At 49.2% G+C, this 20433-nt stretch overlaps 1 protein-coding gene across 1 annotated transcript; it reads left to right on the top strand.

The window, feature by feature from the left end:
- Window positions 1–4007: 4007 nt before the first annotated feature.
- SLC4A4 (solute carrier family 4 (sodium bicarbonate cotransporter), member 4) lies at window positions 4008–20220 on the top strand (the record flags this gene model as incomplete). The annotated part of the gene is made up of 11 exons (XM_010180879.1): window positions 4008–4095; window positions 5080–5234; window positions 5554–5667; window positions 6240–6414; window positions 8490–8623; window positions 10405–10676; window positions 12804–12874; window positions 14510–14698; window positions 16324–16437; window positions 16570–16731; window positions 20042–20220. Coding segments are annotated over 11 exons (1653 nt in total), but the record flags the coding sequence as incomplete, so codon positions are not given.
- Between the last annotated feature and the right edge of the window lie 213 nt (window positions 20221–20433).

The following is a 20433-nucleotide window of genomic DNA, read 5'->3' on the forward strand; positions in this document are numbered from 1 at the left end:
ACTCCTCACATGCTGGGATTCTGTGAAATTATATGGTGGTTGTAACCTGTACCTTATTTCCACATAGAAAACACAGGAAAAAGAGGGTTTAGGTTTGCTCTTGGTGTATTTTCCTGCTGTAGCACAGCACTGTTTGCATTTCTTAGAGTTTCCTCCAGTGGCTGCTAACATTACTCACACCAACAGCTGGTTGTACCCTGGGTGTTGTGTTCGCAGCATGAGGAGATCATTTTGTACAAGTTCACTCTTCCTCCTCAGCGTTACTGAGCCCTGTATCTCCAAGTCTAATCTGACTTACTCTTTTTCTTCAAAACACATCTCCCAATGCCTCTCAGCAGACGTCAAACTCGGTGGTGTTTGTTTTGGTAGTGGGAGCCAGGAAGTTGGAGCCGGGGTTGCTGAATGACCTCATTACTCCGCAGCATTAATCAAGACAATGTGTCCTGCCATGCCAGCGGGGCTTTTTTTTTTTCCCCAGGAAATAGTATTATCCATTTGCTGGCCTCCACGCACCGATCGCTCGCCCTAATCAAGGCAGGGAGGCTCATTAGGTCTCTTCGGTGAGTAATGAAGAGCCATTTGCGAGGGCTGCATCCTGCGAAATGCAATCAGGGCGGTCCCGCCGGGGCCGGGCAGGTGGCGATGGATTCCTCCTTGGTCGGCGCGCGCGGCGGCCGTTCCTGTTGCGGACGTGCCCTTAGCGGCTCCGCGAGGCGCCTTTGGCCTGCCCCCCTCTTCTCTCCCTCGGGGTTTCTGCCGTTATTCTGTTCAATTATAAAGTTCCTGGTAAAATTGTCCAAGCCCGGCTGTGCAAAACCTCCTGGGGCTTTTAAGTAACGTTTTGGCACCGTGGGTTGCTTCAGGAGCATCGTGACCCGGCTGCGTTGAGTAACTGCAGCGCGTTACCTTTACTACAGGCACAGGGATTGCTTCCCAGGAGCCTCGTCCTGCAGGGCTTGTGGGGCTTGTTAGAGCAGTGGCAAAGGGATGGGAAAGGGAAGGTGAGAAGGGAGAGAGCATCACCACCCGTAGCGTGGTGTCACTCAGCTTTCGGAGAGGCACGAGCCAGCTTTGTGCTTTGCTTTTCTCTCTTGGGTCACCTGTCCTGGAGAATCCCAGGCTTTGGCTTCTTCCCCCATCCTCTTGTGCAGAGAAAAGGGGAAAAACCCAACAAATGAAACTAAACCCACAGGTGCGGTCTCTGGAGTCACCTCCCACCCCGCTCCAGGAGGGTTGTGTTCGCCCATAGCAGGTTTTGGGTCTGTAATCCCAGGTATTGCTGTGGTGCTTTGTCTTCTAGGTGTGTTGGCTGGATTCACAACGCAGTGCCCATAAATCCCAGTTGAATCGGAGTTGCTCATCCATGGCGATGGTTTAATCCTTGTTGGGTTGAGTAGCGTGGTCCGGATCATTAAAAGATGGCTCATACGTGGTTGGTTGTCATCACCTGCTTAAGAAAGATAAATCACATATCATATATCATATCATATATCATCATACAACAGGAGGAGCAGTGCTTTAGGCAAAAGAGAAGAACAAGTTACTGCGTTTCAGGTTCAGAACCAGAGGATTTTGGGTGTTTGGAGTGCACTCTTGTACCAAGTTCAAGACCAGATCTCCTGGGTGCGAGGCTTTTAGCCCTCTTGGAGAGCTGCTGCCCACAGCATTTGGGAGAAGTGAGGGCTTTCTTAGTATTCATAACTAAATCATGTTAAATGCATGCAAATGTAATCTCATCCAAACCACTCCAGTGCATTAATGTTCTTGTGTCTGTGATATTTGGTGCTTTGAAAGGTCTCGCTCTTCGTGCTGGAGGCAGTCCTGGCCTGAATCAACGTGGACAGAGAATTTAGGAAGTGCCACCGACTGCTTGGTTTTAGGAAGGCTTTAGTAAGTGCAGGAGCATCCGGGTACCTCCTCATGGGCAGAGAGCGAGCTGGTGCCATCGCTTCAGAAAATGGTTAGGGAAACGGCTCGTTCCCCTGGAAAATCAGGAGAGCGTCAAGCAGCAAATTCTGCAGTGATGAACCTTTGCTTTTCAATTGATAGATGTCAATAATTTGCATCCTAGAGGTTCACGAGAGTTGGCTGAGGAGCGATTTCTCTTGAACGTTGGTTTATAACGAGTGGTGAAGCTCGGGGCCAGCTCCAGGAGGCAGGAGGGGAGCAGAGGCCACGACCTGGGCGCGGATGGATTAGTCACCACCTTCGGAAAAACACTTGAGAGCCTCGTGAAGAGCCTGATTAGGAAGTGCTGCTGTTAGTGATGCAGATGACTACGTATTTGCAGATCCTGTCCTATTAACTTGATGTGTTTTTAATGAGACTCGAGGCTTTTTAATCAGAAAACACTTTTTGGATACAATACGCTTTGTTAGATGTGGTGTCTCGTGATGCTTTGATTAGGAAACTAAGCCTGTGAGGACAGAAGGGTTCCTGGTGAGGACAGAAGGGTTCCTGGAGAGGACAGAAGGGTTCCTGGAGAGGACAGAAGGGCTCCTGGAGAGGCGTCCCCCCTCTCAACCCTGCTCCTGTTCGCATTTTACAGCAGCTTTTGAGAAATCCATAGGTGAGATGGTCAAGGTTGGCAAACGAAACCTGGTTTCCTGTGAGTGTGTGTCCTTTCCAACCACCCCAGCTCTCCCCTAAGCTTCCATACCTGACGTGCTGTCCCCTCGCCTCATTTTCTCAGGAAAGGAGGCTCCTGAGCAGCAATAAATTATTTTATCCGTATATTTGCACTGCCAAAACTGGTTTACCGGGAGAAGGCACCGCTACACCAGAGAAGAGCTGTCCAGGTGACCAAAGAGAAGAGGAAGGCCCCAAAATGCCTTACCCTGACTGTGACAGATGGCTGAGGGTGACCGGATCAATAGGATATTTAGAGGGATTTCATTTTGGAGGGTTCTTCACTGACATCCCAGAGGTCACTGAAGCATGGCCATGGATGAGACTGCCAACAGAAGTAAGGGCTTTCTTAACAGGCTTTCACCATTCCAGCATGGACAGCTTGGCCTTGGATTAGGAACTGGGAGTGTCGAAGATAAGGCGTAGATCTTGTCTGAATTATCTGCTGAATGATGGTATTATTTATCCTAATTTTTATTCCAGGCCGGGGGGTCTGGGTACCTTTGAAGATCCAACCTTGAGGCCATACCTAAAGCTACTTCTGATGAATGCCAATTAAGAGGCTGGAAACCCAGACACCCTTCACCAGCATTCCCATTACTGTGGCACAGCTCCAAGGCAACTCTTTTGGCAGAAACATCCTGTTTTCCATGTGTAGCCTCTTCTTTTGAGGAACCCCATTAGGACAGGTTGCTGTGCAAGGCATGGCTGGTAGGAGCAGCTGCTGTCTCCAAACATTTCATGTCACGGTGTTTTTCAGACTCAGCATCAGTGACTCGGGTATAGTCACTGCCCAAAGAGATGGCAATGATCTCCCACTCCCCTGCAGGTGTTGTCACCCTCTCTGGTGGTGCCTACCCCAGGAGTAGGTTTACACCCCAAGAATCAAGCTCCCTGCTTAGGAGTTAAGCTGTGACTATGAAGCCATGGCTCTGAAGACTATGAAGATGAGCTTACACGTCCCTGGTTTACGTTGTATACTTGGAGCAGACATTCAGGGCACACACGTCGCTCTTAATTATTGACAGCCAAAGCCTGATTTTAGATGAATGGTCTCACTTCACATGTGGGTAGCTACTCCGGGTGCTGAGATCTCGGCCCCAGCAGAGCATTAATCCATGTGATAACTCGGGGGAGCGATGCAGTGCACAGGGAGCGATGTGAACAGCTAATTGCATCCTCCTTCGTTAACTCCTGTGCCTCCTGCTGTGCTGCCCACGCTCGGTCCCTCCTTGGCACTGAGGATGCTCAGGTCAGAGCGGGTCCCTGCTCTTGGTTTATACAATACCAGGGTTGCTGAGTTTCTGTCTAGATATTATATGAGGAATTAGTGACCCGTTTTGCTACCCTAAACAGCAACAATCTGTTTGTTTTGTCAGATTTCTCTTCATCCTGCTGGGACCTAAGGGCAAAGCAAAGTCCTACCATGAGATCGGCCGAGCCATCGCCACTCTGATGTCGGACGAGGTAGGGTTGCTGGCATCTCCTGGGTGGAATGGGTTCTCCCAGGTTTCATTTCGTTAGCTGATATTGATGCCCTGTCCTCCGGCGTGGAGTGGGCACGTGGGTGGGATGCACGTAAATATGAAAAATTCAGATGTCAGCTCCCAATTCCATCTGTGTACGTAATTATTTCATCTGCCCTCATGTTTCTGTAAGAGCGTGACTGTAGGAAGTCTTTGTCCATCGTCTGTGTTTTCCTGCTGGCAATCTCTCTTTCCAATAGACTTTGAATTAAAGGTTGCGCTGTGTCTCCTGTCCCATTCCACCATCACAGTAACCCACTACACTCCAGGTAACGACCACGGAAATGGTTGCACCCAGCACACGTTGTCGTGCGTTGTGCTGTACCCCAGAGCAGTTCTGCCTTCAGGCAGTGCTATCCATAATCCATGAGCAATTAATTACTCACTGATCACACACCTCGGTGAGATGATGACTGTCCTTTCCATATTCATTTATGGCTCCTATCTTCCAGCCTCCCCTGGGCTCTGTGTCTGGGGCTGATTTACGCTCTGGTTGTTTCCTGCTTTCTCCTTATGTTGTTTTGCTCCCGTACAGCAGGAGTAGAGTCCCAAAAATTTCTGTAAAATTCAGCATTATTGCTCTTTTTCCTCCTTTCTCTCATTTGCTCTTCATCCCCCTAATCCCAGGCCTTTCAGTAAACCTGGTTTGTGCCTCTTGTTATTATTTTAAAGTAAGTATTGTGGTCATTTCTGTGTCACAGGGTTGAATAGTCACAGTTTTGGATAGACTAAGTAGGTAGGAAAAGAGGATTGACACTTCATGGTGGCTTTGTAAAAGTATAATTGTAAAAAGTACAATTGAAAGTGTCCTGATGATTCTTGGAGAGGTGTTTTGAGAATGAATTAGTTGGGTTTGCAGAAGAAAAAGGAGGCTGGGCTGCAGAAAGCACAGACCTGTTCTCCACAAGGGGCCTGTTCCTCGCAGGTGTTTCACGACATTGCCTATAAAGCCAAGGACCGGCAGGACCTGATCGCCGGCATCGATGAGTTCCTGGATGAGGTCATCGTGCTGCCCCCCGGGGAATGGGATCCAGCCATCAGGATAGAGCCCCCCAAGTCCCTGCCCTCTTCAGACAAGAGGTAACGGCGGGAGGTTCTCTGTTGAGGAAGCGCTAGAGGTATTTTCAGGTCTTAGCAGCTGGAGGGAGGGTGTTCGTGCACCTCTGTGCCCTTTAAGGTGATCGTGTAGGCACATGATACGACAAATAATGGTTATCTACACTCTTCGAGGTCCTTCTAACACACTACATTGCAATCTGGCTGCTGACAGGCCAGCCTTGTACAGCACGGCTTTAGGAAAGGCTTCGTAACGCTGGTTTGGAAGAACTCTCTGTGGGTTTTGTTGTGTGGAGCCAGTTGTTGTTCAGTGAGCCAGAGTCTGTGTTGTCTTCTTGCCCAGGAAAAACATGTACTCCGGTGGGGAGAACCTGCAGATGAATGGAGACACCCCTCACGACGGAGGGCACGGCGGCGGCGGCCACGGGGACTGCGAGGAGCTGCAGCGCACCGGCAGGTCAGTGGGGTGGCAGCTGGAGGCTGTCACAAACCTGTTGTGGGAGCTCAAAAGGGTTAAACGCTGTCTTGTCTGCGATCGTACAAGCTCTCTCGTTTTCCAAGCTGATTTCACTTGTGTTTTGACTTCCAGTTCTTCTTCTGCTTGTAACAGCTCGAAGAGTTTTTCCGTTTAGCAGATTCTTTGGCTCACTCAGCCGTTGTGTCTGCCATGGGGAGAAATCCAGGCAGGGATTTAGAGGAGAGTTAATATATTTTATTACATCAACCATTACAGTTGAGGGGGGAAAAAAAAGCCAGGCTTCCTGAACTGCCAACTTTTGTGGTCTGTTCCAGCAGCATCAGGGCTGGTGTTCCTGAAATCTGTCCCTTCCCAGCTGCATCGCATGTTCAAGATATTATCTTTCTTTCCAGCATTATCTCAGTGATATCCCTGGACCATCACAGCTGCAGTAAGACCTTTATGTAATGTGATGATCTCACTCTTTGCAGATAATGCTGCGTTTCTGGCAGCGTTTCCCATCACTTATCGTGGCGACTTTGGCTGTAAAAACATCTTGCTTGTCTTTCCAGGTTCTGCGGTGGCTTAATCAAAGACATAAAGAGGAAAGCACCGTTCTTTGCGAGCGACTTCTACGATGCTTTAAATATCCAAGCCCTTTCAGCCATTCTGTTCATCTACCTGGCCACGGTGACCAACGCCATCACTTTTGGGGGGCTGCTTGGCGACGCTACCGAAAACATGCAGGTTAGCCACTGCTTTCTGATAAGTCATAAGCCTAACAAATGAGTCAAATAAGCTTGCTGACATGGAAATATTGTACAAGCAGTTGCCTTAAATGGTGTTTGAAAGATGGCCAAGCAACAGAGAAGGCCCTTGCTCCTTACATATAGCGAAGTTCTGGTCTGCTCTGCTTGTGTCCTGCTTGCACCGTTTCAGTCCAATTAGGTTTACCAAGTGTGATTCAGACTTTCCATCTCGTCAGAGCTTAGCCCTGTATCCTCTGCGTGACTCTTGCAGTCACTGGACTTCTGCCTGTCTGGTGAACAACAAATCCTGAGCTGCTCAGGGAAGCACGGGAATCGGAGGAAAAGGAGAGAAACACAAGTTCTTTAGAAAGAGGGGTTTTGTCACGGGGGAGACCAGACCCTGGGAACCACATTGTGTGTCCAGAGACAGACTGGATCAGTGGGAGACATCAAAGTAGGGGCTTCTAGGCTCAGTTTTAGGTGAAGTCTAAAAGGAAGGGATTCTGTATTAACACTGCTGAAAGTTGTTCGTGTTTAGTATTCCTTTGGCTTTTTGACGGGGAATTAAACCTAGGAGGTTTTATTTACATAGATCCAGTGCAGCCACATTGAATCTCCCAGCAATAATTAAGCTCGCAGTGACAGCATCTGCATTATTCATTCATACATGTTTAATTAAAGCAAACATAGAAAAGGGGGTCCCCTATCCAGAGCCCTGCACTTCCCTGTCAGAAATTACAGGCTAGGGTAAGATGCAGTAAGTAGGTGGAGTGCCCAACTTGCCTCTCTTCTGAATAAATACGGTTTAAACTCTTCCAAAACTCAGCTCTGCAGCTGCAAATGGATGCATGAGGCACAGCCTTAAAGAGAAATGATAGCAAGGGCCTGCAGGACCCACAGTGGGTGTTTGTCACAGCCCATCTCCACCAGAAGGTGGTCACGGAGCCTCCTTAACTTCTGGGTTACGCCAGCTTCTGCAGCACCGAAAAGTTTTCTGCCCGCACATTATATCCTGACATTAAAAATAAGTATTTTGGGGGCTACCACATCACAGTTTATGCTTCTTGTAAGCAATGATGTGACTGCCACTGGGTCAGGCGCTAAGCACCACCCGCCACTGGTATTTTGGCATCGTGTTTGAGGCCAGAGAAATAATAGTTAATGATTGCTGGAGAGAAAGTTCTGCTAGGAATTGGGTAGATTAACTAAAATGTATTCTGCTCTGAGCAGTAACAGACTCGTTTGCCACATAACACTATGAACCTGGGGCTTTCCAAGGAAGCAAGCCACAAAACTGAACTTAAATTCTTCCCGTTACCATGGGTAAGTCAGAAGAGCTGCAGCGGTTTGTCGTGGCTGGCAAGAAGGATCCGCGTGTGCCACCACTGCTGGTTGCTCAGCACATGCGGCGCTAACAAGGCTGCTTGTTAAGATGCAGCCTTAACGAAGCACATGAGCCTGGGCTTGAGTCTGCCCTGGCTGAGGGTGAGGGCTCCTGGAGAGGGCCAAGCTGGCGGCTGCACCTCTTCTTCAGAAGGAGATGATGCTCTTGTTCCTTTAAAACTCAATCAAGTACGGGCTAATTAGTTTACGTGAGAGCAAACGAGGTGAGGTCCACCTAATTCTGCCATTTTTGTAGAAGGATGCATACTCAGTCAGTAATCACATTTTACTGGCAAGAAAAATGCCACTTGCAGTATGTCCATGTTTGGCATCTTCATGTTGATACTGCCCGGCTGCAGTTTACGTGAAAACCCAAGAATCCACCAAGCATGGACTTGTGTCATTCACCAGTGAAGCTGTTTTGCCACACGTGCCCAAGGTAATTGCAGAGCCCATTAAACATGGAATTAATGACTTGCTGGTGTCATCTGATGAACTTGGATCTCCGCTGGATGAAGTCTCCTTGTTTGGTTCGTGTCTCACTTCCTCAAACAGCTGAAACGGAGATGTCTTGTTCATCTAGGAAGAGTTGCTGCTCACTTGGAGAAGGAAAACCCCTCATTTTCCTGCAGAGGAGCAAATAGGAAGGGTTACTTGGCAGCACTAACACCTCTCCCGTGTCTACCGCAGGGCGTGTTGGAGAGCTTCCTGGGCACGGCGGTCACCGGGGCCATATTTTGCCTTTTTGCTGGTCAGCCGCTTACGATTCTGAGCAGCACAGGACCCGTCCTTGTCTTTGAACGGCTCCTCTTTAATTTCAGCAAGTAAGTGGAAGGGGGAGGAGGGAGGAATGCCTCGCACAAACAACATCCGCGCTGGGGAAGCGGGGATTTAGGGCACGAAATGAAACATCCCCTCGCTCCTGTCGGGATCGCAGCGGGATCTTCGCAGGCACGCACGGCCCGAGGCGCTGCCCGCTCTGGGTGCATCTCTGCTTGGGGCCTCCTGCAGATTTTGGGTCAAGCCTGTCCTCCATGAGAGCTTGGCACTGCTTGCAGGGAGCTGTGCCTGCGTTTCCCCATTGCTGGGTGCTTCCCATAGGTGAAAAGAAAAGGATCCAGCTCTGGGAGACTTCCCTAACAAAATCCTGCGGGTCTCAAGGTTACCAAAACTTTGTCCCTAGGTCAGTGCTCATCAAAATAATCCCCGTTACTCATAAAAGCAGAAGGACCTATCGATCTCTGTTTGTCCTCCAAATTCTTTGACGGCTCTTTGCTGCGTTAAATGGGCTTTTTTCCCCTCTTTTAACTGGTGTAGTGAGTGGTGCCCCCTCCCCACCGTGTTCCCATTGATGCAGCGATGACAGCTGAAACCCAGAGCTAAAAATCACCCCATTTATTAGTTGTTTGCTCCCCCCGTATCTGCAGTGCTCGCAAATACAACGGTGGGTATTTTTAGCAGAAGTCTATTGAATTATTAAGCCGAACACGGCTGCGGGTTGCAGCGAGGCAGGAGACGTGGTGGATGCTTGGTGGTTTAATTGTATCTCCTTCCTCATTACGTTGGATCTCTGGGGGCAGCTGCTCAGCAATAATTGAGGGCAATGCGATCAGGTCTTTCCTGTGAGTACCCTGCGTGGTCCAGGAGGATTCTGAGGGACAGGGCAGCTGCTTGGGAGGCCAGAGCTTAGGTGGAAAACCCACTTTTTGGATTTTGGGAAGGAGAGGGTGGTTATTTGTAACCCGAGGAGGTTATAAAAGGTACTGTATTAACAGCCTGCTGGAGCAGAACGGCAGGGATTTTGGAGGGAGCCTTTCTGGGAAGGAAATTGGAATGAAACGCTGTGATTTTTCAATAACGCAATCGTGGTGGTTCATATTCACAACACCCTGTTCCCTGCTGGGAGCAAAATTAGGAACCCTTCCCATCCTCCGGTTCGTTCAGCGTGTGCCCGTTGCGCTGTGTGTCCCAAACCTCTGCATCTTCGCTTGCTCTGCGAGCTTTGGAGGTGCTGCAGGAGTTTGAGGGCTAAAAAAAACCCCAAAATCCAGGTGAAAACCCTTAGAAATTTGCCCACTGCTGGCCAGGGTTCCTGCTGGGTACTAAATTTGCTGCCTGGGGGTGAACACTGGCAAAGAGTAAGGTATGCAGTGTCACACCACGTCTGCCTGGAAATAATGTGTGAAAACAGGTACAGGAAGGTATTTTCAAGGATATTTTTTTGTCCGCTTTGCGTTTCTTTATCTTCTCCTGCTGCTACTTTGATTTCTGCAGATAGTGCAAGATAGAGACGTGGAAATGCAGGCTCCCCAGTGTGCGGCCTGGCAGGAAATGGCATTTTCTAAAGGAGATTTGTAAGCTGGGGTTGCATCTTCAGCTGCTGGAAGGTGTGGAGAGCTGGGTGTTCGGTCCTTTCCAGCTCTGTGCACGTTTGCCCAGGGAGGATTTTTACTGGGAAGCCTAGAAAAAGCTTGAATTCACTGGTAACATTTATTAGTAAGCGAGGCTGATGGCTTCTGCGTGCTTTTCTGCCACCTGAGCTATTGAACTGCCCCAGATTTACGGAGGTGGGTGGCTGAAAACAGAGCTTTTTGTCTTGCTGCAGAGACAACGACTTTGACTACCTGGAGTTTCGGCTCTGGATCGGCCTTTGGTCAGCCTTCCAGTGTCTCATCCTCGTCGCCACTGACGCCAGCTTCCTGGTCAAGTACTTCACCCGCTTCACCGAGGAGGGTTTCTCCTCCCTCATTAGCTTCATCTTCATCTACGACGCTTTCAAGAAGATGATCAAGCTGGCAGACCACTACCCCATCAACTCCGAGTTCAAGGTGGACTATATCACACATTACTCTTGTGCCTGTGAACCCTTCGACCCAGGTAAGGGAATGGTTGATGAGCTCTCTGGTTTGCAGGAGATGGCTTTTGCTTCCCTTCTCTGTGGTGCTGCGGCCCAGATAATAAATGGGCAGATTAATCCTCAGTCAGTTTTCTTCAGATCTCCTCTCTCAGCCTTGTTTTGAAGCTGAGGGGTGAATTTCACCCCCAGTGCCACCCGGAATGGCCAGACTTGCTGGGACTCACAAAAATGATTGAGATCGTTTTGAGATGATCTCACACAGATGATGGAGAGAGTGGAGCATCTTCTGCTGAGCAGCGGCTGAGGGAGCTGGGGCTCTTGAGCTTGGAGCAGAGGAGACTGAGGGGTGCCCTCATTCCTGGGGATCAGTTTGGAAAGGGCAGTGTCAGGAGGAAGGAGCCAGGCTCTGCTCTGGGATGTCCAATGCCAGGACAAGGGGCAATGGTCCCAAGCTGGAGCACAGGAGGTTCAAGCTGAAGATGAGGCCAAAGTTTGTGAGTGTGAGGGTTCTGGAGCATGACCCAGGCTGCCCAGAGAGGTTGTGGAGTGTCCTTGTGTGGAGACCCCCAAAGCCCTGGCCGTGTTCCTGTGTGACTGCTCTGGTGATCCTGCTGTGGCAGGGGTTGCACTGGGGGAGCTTTCCAGGTCCCTTCCAACTCCTCATATTCTGGGATTCTGATTCTGTGACTCCTCGTTGGAAGCATCATTCCCAGTGCAGAAGCCCAGTGCACCCTTGCCTCCTCACATCCCTGTGGCCACTAATCCTGGCTGACGTTGCTGTGGGGAGCCCATGAAGGGGCAGAGCAGTGATTCGGTCACTGCTGTGGTGTTTACGTCACTCCCGGTATCAATGGTGCCGTTTTGTCAAGACCAGGAGCCGGATTTGTTCAGGGCGTTCCCCAAACGTGGGTGGTTTTGCACCTCCCGCTTGCGTGTGTGAGTGGAAAAGCACAAGCAATTGAACTGGTTTAGGGCACAGAGCCAGCACACACAGACCTGGCAACGGGACCGGGAACAAGAGGTGACAAACCCCGGCCACAAGGACAAGGACACTGAGTTGGTACCATTAGGGAAGCCGTGACCACTCCTAGGAGCCTTCGAACAGTGAGGGCTGAGTAAGAAACTTGGTTTGAGCTCAAAGTAAACTTGAGGTTACCTGGTTGTACCTGTCGAGCAGGACGAGGCCTGGTTGGTTTTGGGGTGGGCGGTGGTTTCGCAGCCATTGCAGGTGCCTGTGCTCTCTGGAGGCTCCTGGCCTTTCCTCAGGGCACGGAGGAGGACATCCCACAGGAGCTCAACGCCTTTGAAACCGTCAATGAGAGTTGTGTGCGGTTTGGTAATAATTAATTATTGCTTATCAAAGGGACTTCCCTTTGGTTTGCACCCGTGTCTGAGCAAACACGCACCGCTTTGGGTCAGGAAGTTCAAACCTGTGCAGTGTTTTAATGCAGCTTAAACACTCCTGCAGGACATAAAAATCCCCACAAAACCTCAGTGAAACGTAGCTGCCAAGCCTGTTTTCAGGAAAGACTGCGTTTCTAAGTGAAATTTAACAAATTATTTCTAATGCCATGAAAACAAAGAGGAAAACGTGTAAGGAAATGGAAAGGAAATCATGGTCAGAGTGAACACTGCCCCTTTCGTCAAAGAAGTTATCCCCATCCTGCTGATTTCAGTTACTCTTTATCATTTTTAACTCAAAAAGTGTGATAATGCTGGGTAATGAGATGCATTTTGGTTTTGTGGATATCTTTAGGTACGTGCCTTAACTTCAGATTAATAATTATGAGGGTTTTGTGGATATTTATTTTAATTCAGAAACCTTCAGGAAAACATTGCAAACTCATGAAGTACTGTATTGTCTATCTTTTTATTTAGGTTTTTTACAATAAGCTCCAAGAAAATCCCAGTTGGACTGGAATTATGTTTCACTTACCCTTTTTTCCACGCCCTTTTGCAGTGATTTATGATCGATGCTTCTGAGCCAGTCCGAAACACCACTTCAGTCTCACTTCAGTTGAGCAAAGAGACTGCGAACAGTTTGATGTCTGGTTGTTTTTTTCAAAGCTAGAGTAACAACTGATTTAATATTTGCGATTTTCTTTCCGCCTTGCTCACCTGACTCCCTTTCCCGTCCTCTCTCGCAGTGAACAGCTCGTTATTTAACGGGACAACGGTGCCGGCGGCCGACGAGCTGTTCTACTCCTCTCCGGAGATGGTAAGTGCCCTTGCAAAGGGCTGCTGTTATGGATTTTAAGGTCTCTGAATTCCCACGTGTGGTGTATTTCTGCCACGCTGTGCCAATGGATCAGTAGTTGATCGCTTGAGGAAAATCCTCGCGCTGAACCATCCCCGTTGCCCCTGACACGGGGAAAATGTGACGCTGCTCCTCTTGGCGTCCTCACTTGGTCCTTTGGAGGTTTCTGCGTGTGGATCTCTGTGTGCTCAACTTGGGAACCTGAATTAGGTGCTGGTAGAGGCTGTTCCTCGCAGCCTGAGCTGTGTGGGCAGGATACGAGTGGCCCTCCTGGGGCGTTACTTGGATCCTCGTGCCCAGGACCATGGTGGTTTGGGTGCTGTGGCCAGCCCTGCCTTTGGAAGGCCCCATTTCCATCCTCTCAATCCTCTGTAGCCAACGCTGGCTTTGCCACATTTCACCTCAGTGCTGAGTTTTGGATGAGGAGATTTAGAAATAGGGGTCAGAGATGCTTGTGTTTCGTGCAGGGACAGTGAGTTGGGACACAGAATAACGGCTTTCTCCTGGAGAACACAGGTCCTACCTCTCTGTGTGTCTTTTAACCTGGTGGCCACTCCTGTGTGGAGAAGAGGGCATGGTCTCTGCTCCCTGTCTCCTTCCCTGCCCTGTCAGACCTGGCTGTGTCTCCATGCCTGGTTTTTAACAGAGATGGTGCTGAGACACCAAACATGGCAGCACCTCCTCAAACAGCAACACAACTGCTTCTCCTTTTGGGTTTTTTTCCCCCGTTACCATGCCTGTCAGCAAAATCTTGGCCCTTTTGGGATTCACAGCCTGGGCTGAGGAAGCTGCAGTTTATCATATGTGGCTGCAGACCACGGCTCCATCAGCACCCAGTGCCTGGAGGCACGTGGGGTGTATTATTCAATGTGCACAAGCTGCTGATAGGTGCAACATGAGGCCGTGAACCTTTTGCTTTCTGGGAGTACCTTAAATAATTCCAACATTTTTAATACAAGTCTGGGTTTTTTCCTAGTGGAAAAAGTCACTTACAAACAAAAGTGTGTTTCTGCTTTTACCTAAAGAAGATATTTTTCAGGTAAATTGGTTGTTGGGCTGGATCAGCCTGTGCCCACGTTTGTGCTAAGCTCTCTATAACTTCAATCTTTGGAGTAAAACGCTCTTTCCTCTCTATGGCTTTATCCCTTTTGAGTACTTGAAAATATTCCTTCCTTCTGACGGAGTTTTCATGCAGAGAGGTTGGAGTTGGAGCAGAGCCCATGGGATTGGAGATCTCCTCGGGATGGAGAAGATTGTAGGTACCCAAAATGACTTTAAACGTCTCTGGGTGTTTATGTGCACCCTCTGCACCCCCAGTCTCCCAGGAAGGGACTCGCTGCTCTCTGCATTGCACACAGAGACTTTAAATCCAAATAAATCCCTGTCTGACCACTGCAGTCGGTCACTGATGGTAGCGAAGTGTTTAATCAGGACAGAAGCAATTAACAGGAATTCAAATCCCTATTTCACAAGGGCCAGACCCTTGAGGTGTGCCATGCCCGGGGGGTTTTGGGGCTGGAGCAGCAGAGGGGGAAGCTGGAGCTCCTGTGCTGACCTGAGCAGGGCCTCATGGAAACTTCCTCTCTTTTTTGGCAGAACACCAGCGGCATTGAGTGGTCATCTCTGACCACGAAGGAGTGCTTGAAATACGGGGGGCGACTGGTGGGCAACAACTGCGGCTACGTCCCGGACATCACCCTCATGTCCTTCATCCTCTTTTTCGGCACCTACACCTGCTCCATGGCGCTGAAGAAATTCAAGACCAGTCGCTATTTCCCAACCACTGTGAGTACGTCTTTCAGACACGCAGATGATTTAAACTGGCAGGTTTTGGTGTGGTACACAGCTCCACGTGATGCACTGACTCCAGGGTAGGATGTGTGGTGATTTTACAGAAATAAAATTACATTAGAAGGTGATTATATTGATCATTATGTCAGAAGTGTCCCCAGAGGGAGTATTTTGGAGGGAGAAAAGGAGCCCTTTGCTTTGTCACTGAGTAAAAGCAGGTAAGCGAGCTGTCCATATAGACCAGAACAGGGACACACATTTTGTAACACATAAAATTTTGATTTGAATGTTGAAAACCCTCTCTTTTACCCACGTGTGCGAGCTGGTGCTATCCTTGTGTAACTGAGTCCTGTTTTGCCCCAAGAGCTGCCCCCCCAGCCCTGTTTTTGGCATTCTGACACACTGGGATTTATCCTGCATGGATGTTTACTGCTCTGCTGTGTTACAGCTGAACCCCTGTTATTTTTAATAAAAAGGAAACAAATTCCACCGGGGCTGGAATGCAGCTCCATTTATCTGTAACCGTGCAAACCCAGGAAACCTGGAAGGAACGGCAGCTCCGAAAGGTCCTGCAGTTACAGACCAGCACAGCGGGTCCCCCCAGTTCAGTTTCGGGGCCTGACCAGGCTGTCATGTTCCAGTGGCTTAGGTAGAGCTGCGCTCCTCAGCGCATGTTGAGGAGTTAACCAGGAAGCCTGATGGGTTTTCCTGTCTGTTTTTGATGTATTACCTGAACAAAACCCAGTGTCATCTCTGCTGCTCACACAGACCAGCTCATCTCTACTGGAAATTTGGGTCTACCCAACCCCCTGAGCTGGGAGACAGGGATGGGGAGCAGAACGAAGCCCCATCACCCAAAGCGAGGTGGTCAGGGACCTGCTAGACCTCTTAGATGGATGGGGTCCACCTCAGGGTGCGGAGGGAGCAGGAGGAAGGGCTCACCAAGCCACTTCCCATCAGTTACCAGCAGTCCTGGCTAACCGGGGAGGTCCCAGGACTGGAGGGTAGCAAATGTGATGCCCATCCACAAGAAGGGCTGGAAGGAAGATCCAGGGAACTCGAGAAGCTCAGCTGGTGTCAAAAAAAGCAGCTTCTGGCCGTGCATAGAAAAACATGAATACGTGGGGTCTGAAGAAACAGAGCTCAGGAGGCAAACAGGAGGAGACAGTATTTCATATGTCTAAAAAAGGCACTGTTTTTGTAGGTTCATTTGCAAATGCTCACTATCTGTTAATACTGGAAGCAGATCCTGAGAAGCCTCTTCAGACACTGCTGCAGAGGAACTTGGTGTCCACAGCAGTGGCTGTTGGCTGCTGTCAATGTGAGACTGCCTTGAAGAGCTCCTATGGGAGGCTCTTACAAAAGCAGTTTGCTTTTTCCATAGCCATGTTTTCGTACTTCCATTTGGGCTGAATTGCTTGGCTTTCAGACAGCGCAGTAAAGTACCAAGGTGGATTGAGGACAGCGGCGTTGGACATGGCAATGCCCACCTCTGTTTCTGCAAAATAAGACATTATTTGCTTGTATTGCCCCAAACACGAGGCAGGAGTATCACACAGGAGCTGTGAAATGGCGTTTTGTAGTGCTAACTACTGTCATGGTATCGACTTCTGTTTCAGGCCCGCAAGCTCATCAGTGACTTTGCCATTATCTTGTCCATTTTGATTTTCTGTGGAATAGATGCCCTGGTAGGTGTGGACACACCAAAACTCATCGTGCCAAGCGAATTCAAGGTATGTCTGGGGTTGTCAGCTGCTTTCGTGGTCTTTAAGTTAGGTTCCTTTTTCTGTGTATAATATATTTGGGATGTCCTCGCTCCTGTGTTGCGGCTCTAATGCGAGCTTTCCTTCCCTTGCCTTTAAAAGCCAACCAGTCCCGATAGGGGTTGGTTCATCCCCCCTTTTGGAGGCAACCCGTGGTGGGTGTACCTGGCAGCAGCCATCCCTGCCCTGCTGGTGACCATCCTCATCTTCATGGACCAGCAAATCACCGCCGTCATCGTCAACAGGAAGGAGCACAAGCTCAAGGTGGGTGCGCGAGGAGCTGCCCGCCGCCTTCTCTGTGCTGGAGATGGAGGAGGGCAGGGTGCTGGTGACAAGGGTAGAGTTTTGGACACACAACCCCCCGGTTCATTATCTGCCTTTCTCCTGGAGCACAAACCCTGTGCAGGGCCAGCTCCCAGAGTCTTGTTCCATGAGCACTGATTAATTTGGATTGGCTTCACCGTCGTGCGGCCTGAAGCGTTCCCACATGGAGAGGCTTTGGGACCACTCCTCCCTTTCCTTGGCAAACAGGTCCCATGCCAGAAATAGCTGGATTTCACAACCCAGGCAGCTCCCCGTTCCTTTCTAGGTGGGAAAAGGACTTGGACCCATCACATCCTGCCCACTGCTCATGTGGAGCTGGAAGAAATTAGAGCATTTGACAGGCAGAACTTCTGTTAAAACCCTTTTCCTGTCAACGTAAACCCAAAAGTTTCTTCAGTTTTTTACAGTATTTTGATCTTTCCTTGCAAGAACTTGGCTCTCCAAGTGCCTGGTCTGCCTTAGCAGAGAGCTGGATGGAGTTCATTGCAGAGTCTGCCACCCCAGAGGTGTCATTTGCCTTGATAATTCTGCAAGACTCTGCTGTTTGAAGAGTTAGAAAAGCAAAGGGGGCGTGCATCTGCCACAGACATAGAGTTGTGTGCTTGGCCATTTCTGTAGGAGATGGGAAATCATTAAGGTAAATGCAGTCAGAAACGGGGGAGAAAAGTTGATGTCTGTCATTCCCAGTGTTTGCTTGCATGGAGTCAATGCCAGCAAATACGGTGATACGTACTGTAGAGTTGATGTATTAAAATATATATACTTTGTAGTAGGAACTGTCCTTTCCTTTCACATGGTGGTGAGGAACACCTAGGAAGGGTAGGATGTCTTCCAGTGAGGATGCTTGCCTTGAGATGTTCTTCCTGGCATTTCTTCCAGCGCAGCATTTGGGAAGATGACTGGGGCCAGCAGAAGGCTCTGGTGGCTGCTTTGCAGCTGCTGTGAAAAACTGGAGGGGTTTGGTAGTGCAGGTTTTGGGTAGGGCTGGTGCATCCAAACGTCCATTGACTTCACAGGCTCGGGCGCTGTAGCTCTCTCAAGAATTAGTCCCAAACTCAAGTCCAGCCCACTCAAACCTCTCCTCCAGCATCAAATGGCTCTTCACATCTCATTTGCCTGATTTTATGGTTAACTAATGATGCTTTTATGCATCCTCTTCTGTCACCACGTCAGGTAGGAAGAGGGTGAGGGTTAATTGTGGAGGAAAGGACTTGATCTGCAGCGAGTTTCTGGGAGCTGAGGCTTGCGGCAGGGAGAAGCCATGTGCTTGGAGGGGCCTCCTTCCTCAGGAGCTCTGCGTTAACCCAAGCCATGACCCGATTTTGGGTCCACAACACATTATTGCATCCAAGCCAAAAATCTCTCTCACCTCATCACAAGGGGCAAAGATGTGACAAACCGCTGTCCCCGTGTTTATCGTGGAAAGGGGGTATGGCCAGAGATGGCCCAGATTGGACCATGGTGTGGTTGGGCTCGATGATCTCAAAGGTCTTTTCCAGTCTTTTCCCAGTGTGGCTTTACAGAGCTGTCAAATGCAAGCAATAAGCTGAAGAGACGTGGGACATACCAAGGGCATAGCCACAATTGGCTGTTATTTCAAGAAGAACTTTATATCCGCTGCCATAGAGCAGCCTGGGATGCAGTAATGTTTTTAAAATAAACTTTCCAGACTGGCGCTATGCGGGTTTTCGTGCCTGTAGGGTTTTTCCTTTCCCTGCGTGCTCGGTTCTATTGACAAAATATTAAATTCCTGTAAAAGAAGACTCCCTTCCTGCTAACGGGACACGTTTCAAGTGCTCTGACCCATCAGAGCAGGGACTCTCTCAAAGCATGGGTGATGCTGGGTCGTTATTTCGATACCTGCTCCACTGATTATATTGAAAGCCTCACTTTTAGGTCTGTGTCCTGCACCTAACGAAGCAGAGACATGATTTTCTTAATCACTGGAGGGATATATTCACTGTTCATCCTCCGTGAAGAGGAGGTCGCTCGTCTCTTCAGCTTCCAGACACGGAGGTGGCCGTGCTATCAGCACCGGGTGTGCTTTTTTAGTAACCAAGTGTAAACACTCCAGCAAAGTCCTGTTTAATAGAAAAGAATGATTTCCTGCTTCCTTTGTTATGGTTGTGAGCAGATGCTTTTGTTTAACTGGGGCTTCTTCACTCTGATCCTGCTGCTCTGCACCAAAATATGCTGGAGGCCAAAAGAAGGACACTTCTTTTGCTGCTGGTGCCTTGTTAAAGTATTTCTGGGGCGTCGTGGAGTGACTGTCCCAGTGCTGCGGCCCAGCCCAGGTACAAATACTGGGGAAACAATGAGCTTTATTCAGGACAAGTTGGGTTGCTTTCCCTCCCGGGTCACCAAGCGGGTCCGGATCATTTGCTCTTTCCAATAAAATCACATTGCAGAGGGTTGAAAGGAGGTTAATCCAAAGGTTCGTGAACCTGAGGTTTCTCTGGTATTTTTCTGGAGATCCCTTTCTTGTTTCTTCACTTGTTCCCTTGGCACTTGGTGGATTTCTGTGTTAGTTAAAAGATTTAAAAAATAGGAGATCGGGTCCCATCCTAAACAGAGGAGGTCAGGTCGTGCTCCAGCACTGCAAATGGCAAACGTTACCTTCGGGCACCCGGTGTCCCTGCAGGGCTGCTGCAGGTACGGCTTCCTTACGTCCTTATGCTCAGAGCTATTCCACAGCAGCTGACCTAACTAAAATTAGGCGTTGCTGGGTCTATTAAAGGGTGTTTAAGGCTTTGGGGACGCTGGTCCCTCCTGCTCTTGTCACCCTGCGGTGCTGTCAACATGCGCCACAGCGTGTGCACACACCAGGGGCTGGGATGGTGCTGGAGATTGGGTTTCTTGTCACCATGTCATCGCATTAAGAACATGGGAACGTGTAAGGACTGAAATAGCCCTTCACAGCCCTTCGGTTTGGGCTTTTTAAGAGGCATCTGCAGAGCTTCTTCAGAAAACCCATTATAACCAAGGTATATGTGTGTGTAGGTGACTGTGTATAATTATGTAAAGGCAGAGATAGATATTGAGAGCTTGGTGATAGTGTTTACAAGATAGGATGTGTATCTCACCAGCTATTTTTTGATGAATCGTATTTAACTCATGCTGTGCTGTGTCAAGTCCCTCTACTATTTCTGTTGGCTAAAAGATGCCGCAGAAGGAAACACCTCCTGCTCTTTTCCCGATCCCGTGGGTATTTGGGGTAATTAAACACAGGTTTTCTGTTCTCCCTGCACAGAAAGGTGCTGGCTACCACCTGGACTTGTTTTGGGTGGCCATCCTGATGATCATCTGCTCCTTCATGGGCCTGCCCTGGTACGTCGCGGCTACCGTCATCTCCATCGCCCACATCGACAGCTTGAAGATGGAGACCGAGACCTCAGCCCCTGGAGAACAGCCCAAGTTTTTGGGAGTGAGGTACGAAACCAGGAGGGCTTCAATTGCCTCGTTTGCCTGCAAAGATGAGGTTGTACTGGAAAAGGTCTTGCTCCGAGCAGGGCACGTGTGGAGGTTTGGAGGGAACAGCTCTTGGATTTGCAGTAAATCTTCAGATCAGCTCTGCTTCCTTATGGCTTTATGTGTATACACACATAATATATTATATATATATATACACACACATAAATATAT

The sequence above is a fragment of the Mesitornis unicolor genome, unplaced genomic scaffold, assembly GCF_000695765.1.
Source record: "Mesitornis unicolor isolate BGI_N332 unplaced genomic scaffold, ASM69576v1 scaffold13460, whole genome shotgun sequence".
In the NCBI taxonomy this organism is placed as follows: domain Eukaryota; kingdom Metazoa; phylum Chordata; class Aves; order Mesitornithiformes; family Mesitornithidae; genus Mesitornis; species Mesitornis unicolor.